General features: G+C 44.6%; 1 protein-coding gene across 1 annotated transcript; it reads left to right on the top strand.

The window, feature by feature from the left end:
- Positions 1-4,014: 4,014 nt before the first annotated feature.
- Positions 4,015-7,312, top strand: PHALS_08451 (uncharacterized protein; the record flags this gene model as incomplete). The annotated part of the gene is made up of 3 exons (XM_024723800.1): positions 4,015-5,184; positions 6,492-6,635; positions 6,818-7,312. The coding sequence occupies 3 exons, from the start codon at positions 4,015-4,017 to the stop codon at positions 7,310-7,312; spliced, it is 1,809 nt and encodes a 602-aa protein (XP_024574741.1).
- Positions 7,313-9,175: the final 1,863 nt, after the last annotated feature.

Here is a 9,175-nt window from a genome sequence, read left to right as displayed (position 1 = left end):
TACACAGATCATGCGTCATTACGCACTGCGACTCAGTCGCCTCACCTCTCGCAGAGGAAGGCCAGATGACTCTCATTCTTTGCAGAGTATAACTTCGAGGTGAAGTATAAGCCAGGAAAGTAGAATGCTTTGGCTGATGCGTTGTCATGCAGACCGGACTATGAACTTGCTCATGTCACGACGGGGTGACGTCGTCAGTGACGGATTTGATCCACGCCGTAGAAATTATCGGCTCGTTTACGCGCATGATAACACCGATATTCGTTAAATAACGGGTCGCTGTAGTATAGCACCGATTTGACGGAAACGCCACAAATTGTGGCTCTTCGCGATGAGAATGTGGAAAACCGTATCCTCAGTGAGGCCGACGACATCCAACTAAGTGGTCATCTCGGTCGTGAGAGGACGTACAGCTTTGTGAGTTGCCACTACTGGTGACCCAAACTGTACAAATGGACGGGTATGTATGTGCGCACGTGTGGTACGTATTAGATGGCGAAAATCTCTCCGAATGCGGCGGCGGTGCCGCTGGTCAGTTTACCTGGACCCTGTGGGTGTTGGCAGTCCATGGTATGGACTTTGTGTTTACCCTGCCGAAAAACTCGGCGGGCAACACGGGTGCAGTGGTCTTTATGGACCGTTTGAGCAAGACGGCTTATGGTGCGGCAATGCCGAACGCCATCGACGGTGTGGGTAAAGCGACGCTGTTTGTCGATCGTGTCTTTCGTCAACATGGGCTCTCGAAGTCAATTGTCTCTGACAGATACCTACGCTTCAATGAGAAGTTTTAGTCTACAATCTTCAGGGTGCTGGCACCAAGTTGATGATGTCAACAGCCAACCATCCGCAGACCGATGGTCAGACTGAGCGCGTAAACCACGTCATTGAAGACATTTTACACACCGTCTGTGGTAAGACGCCGAAGCGTTAGGCGCCAAGTAGCAACTTATAGAGTTTACTCTAAACAATGCAATGATGCCATCTACCAGCTACACGCCGTTCTACGTGAACGGGCTTATTAATCCTCGCGTCCCGCTGACGCCACAATCTCATGACTCAGGACTTGGTGGGGGAGGAATAGTTGAGCGGTTAGCTGATGTCAGCCCCCTCACTGTCCTTTAAGAAGACGATGAATTCATTTCACCAGACTGAGTGTCTTATGGCACGTTCGCGATGCGATGGCTGGAAGCAAAGACATGCAGAAAGAATATGCAGATGCAAGAAGTATAGGAAATGTTGAAATCTTTGAGGTCGAAAACCTGGTTAATTTAATGCTAAAAGCCTTCCTACACATGCGTTTCTGCTCTCTTTAAGACATGGTTCCGTCCACGGCTTATCGGGCTTTTAAGGTCGTGGCCAAGCGAGACCTCGCGTATACGCTAAACCTTCCGAGACGGATGCGAACCAGCTCGATGTTTTATGTGGGCTTGCTTGACTGTATAGTGATCCGGCGCAATTAAACGCGGAAGCGTTCGAGCTGGGGCGGCGCCCAATGGCGCCCGGTCACCCAAAAAACTGGTTTTGTGCACAATTTTCCGTTTCCAAAGGCGCCAGGCGCTCCACCGTTGCAAGAAGCGACGCATTCGTCCGATCGTCGGCCAGGAGCCGCTCCAACAGAGCGCGATAGCCCTCAACGTGAGGCAGTCGATGCACAAAGTAATCTAGGTTCTCGAGGGTTCCCGCACAGCGGTATGCGACCACGGCAAGATACTCAGCGCAGTGCCGATGACATTGGACTTTGTCCTTAAGAGCTCAAAGAGCATCCCGGGTCACCGGACGGCGATTGACCAAAGTCGTCATCGCCCGCCACTGACCCTTCGTCAACTATCACTTGGAACGTTCTGTGGGTCAACGTCGTCGACAGGGTCACACCAGTGTCCTATGAAGGTGGAGATACCCAAACACCTAGAGCTCGTTGGAGTTTGAGGTGCCACTTCGGCAAGACTACCCAGACGTCGTGGACGCTTATGATCAGAGGGTCCACGACGCTCCGCGTTGCGGAACGCCCTGCGCTTCTTGGCAGTAGCCCGGTAAGCCGAAGGGCCATGAGCTCAAGCTATCGGCCTGAGTGCTGTGATCGTAGACTCACTCGTGTGAGAAACGATAGAGCTCGCGGGAGCGTGACGTATTAACCCATACGTCGCCGGGCGACAACTAGAAGGAAGTTGGCATTGCGCCTTGAGCTTGGCAAACTCGAGTCGAAGATGGTTTTCTTCGCGCAAGTCCACTTCCTTGTAACTCCACTGCAAGTTAGACAGCGAGGAAAGTTTCTAGTGCCGCTACATTGTCGCTCAAAGAGCATTTCATCATCTGCCGCGGTTTTGCCAGGGGCGAGCATCACAAGAACTGTCGAATCCTCGATGAGGTAATCCGGCGCTCGTGGCAAGCGCGCAGTCCGGTTCCCGTCACCCGGTTGCCGAGGGATTGGGATAAGCTCCCCTGTAGCCGTGGATATACTATCCGGAGTTGCGCGCAGGAACGAAAATAAATTCTGCCCGCGGGAGCCCTCGGAGCCAGCTAGGCTGGGTGTTTTCCGTGTCATGGACATCTAGGAGCGTTAAGGAGTCTTAGACACGCGAACCTCGTACGAAGCGACAGTTAAATGTGAATTATGGGTATTCATAGTTTTGATGGGAGAGAGTGGAACGGGGTTACACGTACTCTGGTAGGAAAGGGTGAGCCACACACGATGATGTGACCGTACAACGATGTGGATTACACAACACCGTGAAATCATACAAAGTGTGGCTACACCGTAACAAGAAGCCACCACGTGGCGTGACTACCAGTAGTTATGCATATTATTGAGGAACACCTAGAGACAGATTCTGAACGGATCAGTACATTTGCCTTGGGTTAAGGTTTTGGGTACTCATGCTCAAACTAGTATAGAACGTTAGGTGGTTTGCCTCAGTATGCTTCCTCTAAGCAAAGAGCTACGGCAGCCCTGCTGTATAAGGTCACAACGTTGCCGAGGTGATAGCCATTGACGTGTGATGCGTTATTTGTTATCAGGGCTCAAGTCAAATTTGTGATGCACTCCCCAACCCGAGGGCATCACGCGTGGCGGGTTCGTATCCACTCGCGGAGTCATTTCATATGTATTTGGTCCGTTATAATTCTGACGGAACCTCTCATTGGCAACTCAAATTAATAAAGCGTACAGATATTCCGATTATTTTTTTCGAGGTTTCGTTTCAAACCCGAGTGTTTGATTTTGAGCTCCCAAAGGATAGCGTCCCATTCTGTGGCACAAAGAGGAAGGTTTTCACCGAGCACAGCTCACCCTTTGCTATGCGTAGCCGCTTTTTGAACCGGCTTCTTCAGACAACGCCAGCCCTGCACACTTTCAAGCCAACGGCTTGGTTTTTGCTGTAGACGTAAAGGGTCGAGAGCTGAGCGAGAAAAATCGTTGAATGTGGCTTTGAGTGCACATGCATTGAAATTACCAGCTTCCATTCACGTTGCATATACAAAGCTTTGATTCAATGAGCCTGCGTATACAACACATAGATGTTGAGTTCGTGCCGAGAGTCTGTAGTGACATGTATAAACTAGTTATTAATTAATACGTATATTTAATTATGCTTTTGATTATATCTGCTGTTCAATTCGTACTAATACGCTGGTTCCTCTAAATGTTCATAATTACACAAAAAAGTCTATTTCGTACAATCGTACAATACTGAATAAAACTACAGTTTTGTATCTTGCACTACTACTGTTCAGGAGTGTGAATCTGTTCGAAAAGTACGTAACTCGGTATGTACCCTGTTACAACTAAGCAGTTGATTTGCTTACTGGGGATAGCAGCCTTCCCAGCCAACAGAAGGAACGGGAGTGGCCAATCTCTCCCACATTAAACTGAATCTTTTTCTGGTGCTGCAAAAGTGACGGACGAGACCAGATTCTGAGTTCAAGTCACCGATTTTGATACCAATTGAGTAGGCACTAGAAACTCTGACCCTTTCCGTTTTTTTGCACACTGTTCCTTGCAATTTGAAAAGAACTCAAATGAGGCAATCGTACTTCATGTCAGTGTCTCTCGCAGCTTTCTCAGCAGCAGCAAGTGCCTCAACAGCGACGCTATCAGACATGACTCAAGCGTCACTTCAAAGTATGAATGGAGGGCTTATGAATGATACTGTCGCTGCATCAACCGTGTTTACAGACGAAGATCGAACATGGAATTTTTTTGAAACTGTCGCCAGAAAGGTTAAATCTCTGTTCGATTCCAACTTCGACAAGAGCATCGAAGGCACATTTGCGGCCAAAGAAATTGATACAGCAAAGTTGTTTCAAGATCCCACGAAGTTGACTAGCTGGCTCAACATTGTGAACGATAAGTATCAAGTGGGTAAATTTTTCATGAAGCAAATGGGTTATGTGGAAGTTTTGAAACAGATTAATGCTGCAAAGCAATTCTCTCATAGCGAAAAAGTTGCTGAAAGCGTTGAAGATGCTCTGGTTGATATACTCAAACTATCACCGTTCAAAGTAGTGTATAGCGAACTGAAACCTTCTTTTCCTGATCCTACTGACCTCGACACGCTGTTATTGGAATCACCGCTTGAGACGCTTATCAAGCTCGCAAAGGCAAAAAAAAATGCTAATGGTGTTTCTGCGGAGCAGGATCTATTCGTCTTGTTACGAGAGGACTTGGGAGAAAAAGTTATATCTGACATCATAGCAACTTATCCGAATATCGGTTCACCGACCAGGCAGTCCAAGATTGCAACTTTTCTTGTAAATAATCAGACTGAAGTGACTAAGGCCAAGACGTTGACTAAAAAGGCGAATCCCGAGTACCTTGACGACGTAAGAAAGCAGCAGTACTCAACGAGTGTCACATCGAACAATCAAGCAAGCCTACCTTCGACGATAAATCGTCCACAGAGACCGTATACAAATCCCGTCACACGCGATGACGTCGAGTCTGACCTACCATCTCATCACATGCCACCATATTCGGACGTGAAAACCCCTCAGATATTGTCAAGCGATGTGCTGAACCCCCAAATTCGCTCTAATCCAAAGCTTCCCCAAGAATCACATTCCTACACTCCACCATCGGAAGGAAAGGACCAGCTAAACCAAGAATCACATTCCTACACTCCACCATCGGAAGAAAAGGACCAGCCGATCTTATCGAGTGAATCTGTCACATCGCCAGCAACATTGAAAGTATCCTCGACACCGTCGGACGCACCATTGTCGAACAGCCGATTTGCCCGATTTCGTCGCTGGCTATCCAATTTTATCGCAAAATTGCTAAGAGTGTTATGGCCCTTCCATAAAAAAAACCCAAGCAATTAATGGTACAGCTTTGCTTCGAGACGACTCGTGTGAAAAAGAGAAAAGCAATGCTTTTGATCTTTAGAACCGTAAATTTGTATATGCGTAAAATGCATAATCATTCCTGTTTTGCTTTTAATTCGATCGTCAACTTCGATTTGTTTTGTCAGCAAACTTCTATAGATCCAACTGCACAAGCTTTAATTTACTCCTGCATTCGCAATGAGCCATAGTCACTTGATAAACTTCCTTTATTTAGCATTAAAATGTGGGGTTTTGCCATAACTGTCAAGTCCATATCTTTAGTGCTATCAATCAGAGAGTAGTGATCTTGGCGTCATGAAATGCGTTTATGCTACGTATTGTCAACAAAGTGCTGCATAAAATGAATATGTTGTCGTTATATCACAAACAGAAATTTACTCGACAGCTTTTTTAATTCAACATATTTGTCATTTGTTGCAAATATGACAGTCATAATTCGAATTGGACCTCACCTGTGTAGGTTGTGTGATGATTACGCATAGTAATAACAGCTGCTTTCCTAGCCAACAGATGAAAAGAAACAAGCCAATAATATGAAACCAACCCACAGTAATATTTTTTTTAACAATCAAGATTTTGGGATAGTACAGATCATCATAGAGAGACTTAAACTGCCTTCTTTTACGTGCTAGTGCTTGAAGTGACTTAAAAGGCGCTAGCAATAGATCTCTTGCTACCTGTATACCTTTAAACACGACTCAATTCCATCGAAATTATAACGATGCATGTTACAGTGTGTAGAAGAGATCAACAAGTCCTGATTTGCGGAAAAATATCAACAAACTGATCCAACATACAGTAGAACATGCTATGATGGGCTCTTTTGATTTCAGTATTGGACGTTTCATCATCTTCCCCAAAGGAGAATTATTGATCCATTTGGTCCATTTGCAAATTTCATTGCAGCCCAGTGAAGAAATGGAGTGCATCAATTTGAGTACAGGGGCGTCTGCACTTACCATAAGAGCATCTGGTCTTTTTGTTTGGGCCTTCATAGCAATTTTGATGCTGTCAGATCTCACTTTACTTATGGCTGAGCGACCGCGCCCGACGCACCAATTGTTGCGAGAGAACTCGTTACCACTGCCGAAGTCGAAGAAGAAAGAATAACATCTTACCTTGAAGTTTTTAAATTTGATCCTTGGAGCAAGAAATACGGCAACATTCAAGGTCCGTATACTGAATTAAAACTTGACGAAGCAGGTATCAAGCTGTTTAAGAGCGATAAAGCCTTGGACGACCTAGCGACATGGATGGAATATGCTCAAAAGAACATTCCTGGAAACTCCAAGTGGGTACATTACTAAAGCAAGAGTTTGCCAACGATATCTACAATTTGTTAAAGGAGATCAAACAGTTAAAAGAAAGCGCAAATGAAAAGCATGTGAAACTTGCAAATGATCTCGAGACGACATGAAAGTCGCTTTGGTTGGATACAAGATGGTCGGTAATCGACGTGCTTAAGTTGATTAATAAGTGGGACGTTCTCGCCGATGTGAACAGCGAAACACAAGACAAAAACTTCGCTGAGATTTTTCCAATAATTATTTTAGAAGACTTCGCAATTGCGAGGTACAAGTCGGAGTCGGATTTAAAAAAGGATCTAGACATGGCGAATGATTTCGAGTTCGATGGAAAAAAGCTGTCAGACTTGATGAAGAGCACCAGGACTATCCCATCCACCATGACCGAAGAGAAGAAGTCTGAGACTTGCATATCGGGCAAGAAATTGAGTTGGTTTCTCGGTAAAGAAGATAAGAAGCAAATGCAATCGTCGAGTGAGGCCTCAAGATCACCAGTGGCGCTTGAATCTTTACCGCCACCCACAAATGCACCTTCATCTAGTAGGCCCATGAAATCGCCAGAATCTGCACCGACGGCATCTCCATCAAACAGCCTTCGAGCCCGTTTACATCGCTTCTTGGCTGCTTTGTGGGCGAAAATACGGGCAATACTGTGGCCCTTTAACTAGATAGAGACAGCTGACGATTTCTTAATCGAGCGTCATTGCTCATTTTATGTTTAAGTACACCGATAGGCATTTCCTGCTTGTCTAATGAAACATGCATATTACTCTGCTTTTGTAGCCAAACGTAATGTCAACTAACCACACGTCAGGTACTTAAGACAACGACGACAATCTTCGTCAAGAGTAGCACAAAATCGGAAACTTCGTAAAAAGTGATAGATTTACCGCTCGGCGGTCCCAAAGATTTCGAAAAGCGACTCAGCACCGAAAAAACACTCTCATAATGGACTTCCGATCGAGTGTTTACGACATTTCGACACGAATTAGCGCTAAGATCATTAAATATTTTAATCGACAAACTAAGTCAATTTACGCATCAAGTTGATCTACGTATTCTTCTTTGTATTTACCGTCTATCAAACGTAGCATTCAACACCATTTACGCCTTTATTGCAGTGTCAAAAATGAGTGAGAGTATCCCGGCGTTGTCTCATTTGCCAACTTCTCCACATGCCGGTGTCAGATCATTCGTAGTGCAAAAGTTATGAAAGCTCGATACCGAAAGCGCGATAATACTTGAGTATTTGCACCGCAGACATGCCAAACCTTTGTAGTGTCGCAAAGTAGTCGCTGAATTCCCCACTTGGAGTCTTCTCTGCGTCAGAATAAATCCTCCACATATATCATTTGACATGTGGTTTGTAATTAGCTATTGCAGCAGGTACGTCACCCACAACATTACTTTGTCTTGGATGCTGCGGTCTAAATATTTTATTTTCAAAAGAGCGATCGCCTTCATCTTTTGTTAAGTCCCACGCTTATAGACTAGACTACTTGTCAAGAAATATTTCGCTAAATTGCGGTCCCCTGACTTCCGATGTCGCGACATTAAAGCTCAAGCTGCACGTCATAGTTGCATTTCAATATTTACTTAGTCGCTCTCATCATTACATAACCAATTGACCAACGTCGAACCTCCGCACGCTTCTATTTGATCCACAATCAATCTAAAGCATCATTCAAGGATAATGAAACCACATTGACAGCCTATCTCTATCGTTGCGATCTAATACGATGAATTGATGTAGCATTACTACAGCAATTTACCATATTCACTTATTGAATTGACTTAAGATCTGTCAAGCTTTACCATGTTGAAAAAGTTGATTGAGTAGATCGCGATGTCTTTGTGCTTGCTTCCATAGCGCTAAAGAATAGTCTCGTTTCTCGTCTTCTGTTTATGCTCAAATGTTAAGATGGAATCAAGTCGAGTTTTAGCTAAAGGCTCTTTCTTCAATTTCATATTAGTGATTGTGAAATACAATGACATATCTCAATTGCATTTAACCACCTGTTAGGTGCTGCTGAGCTAAAATGCATCTTGATAACCCTCATGACTTTGAAGTTGACCTTGTGAAATTTCTATTCATGCACGTCTTCAATGGATTGATTCCACTAGCTGATAGTGGAAATGCATATCATTTGATCGAGCGCGAGCTTCAATAGTGCGACGATTGGGTGCCAAAAAGCTTGTCTTGCATACTTCATGTGGACAACCGAAATTCACTACACCGTTAAATTTTTTCATAACAACGTCCCTCATTATCGATCTGGCTTCCTTTTGAATTAAAGACTAAAGAAAAGCATGTTGCTTTGACTGCTCACTCTTTCGACAACTCAATCTACACAGTACAAATAGCGGGTCATGTGCGAGAGCATGGCGATAATGCGACTGCGTTGAGAAATTCACACGACTGATAGCCAACTTTGTGCATTTTTAAATGAATCCTCGAGTCTATCAGCGATTTTGCCTGACTGATCACGCGATTATCATATTAAGTTGGTGGCCATCTTCTTGAAATCATT

This window comes from Plasmopara halstedii, assembly GCF_900000015.1.
Source record: "Plasmopara halstedii genome assembly, contig: Scaffold_322, whole genome shotgun sequence".
Classification (NCBI taxonomy): Eukaryota; Oomycota; class Peronosporomycetes; order Peronosporales; family Peronosporaceae; genus Plasmopara; species Plasmopara halstedii.
The sequence above is the reverse complement of the archived record's forward strand: the minus strand, read 5'-3'. Positions and strand labels throughout refer to the sequence as shown.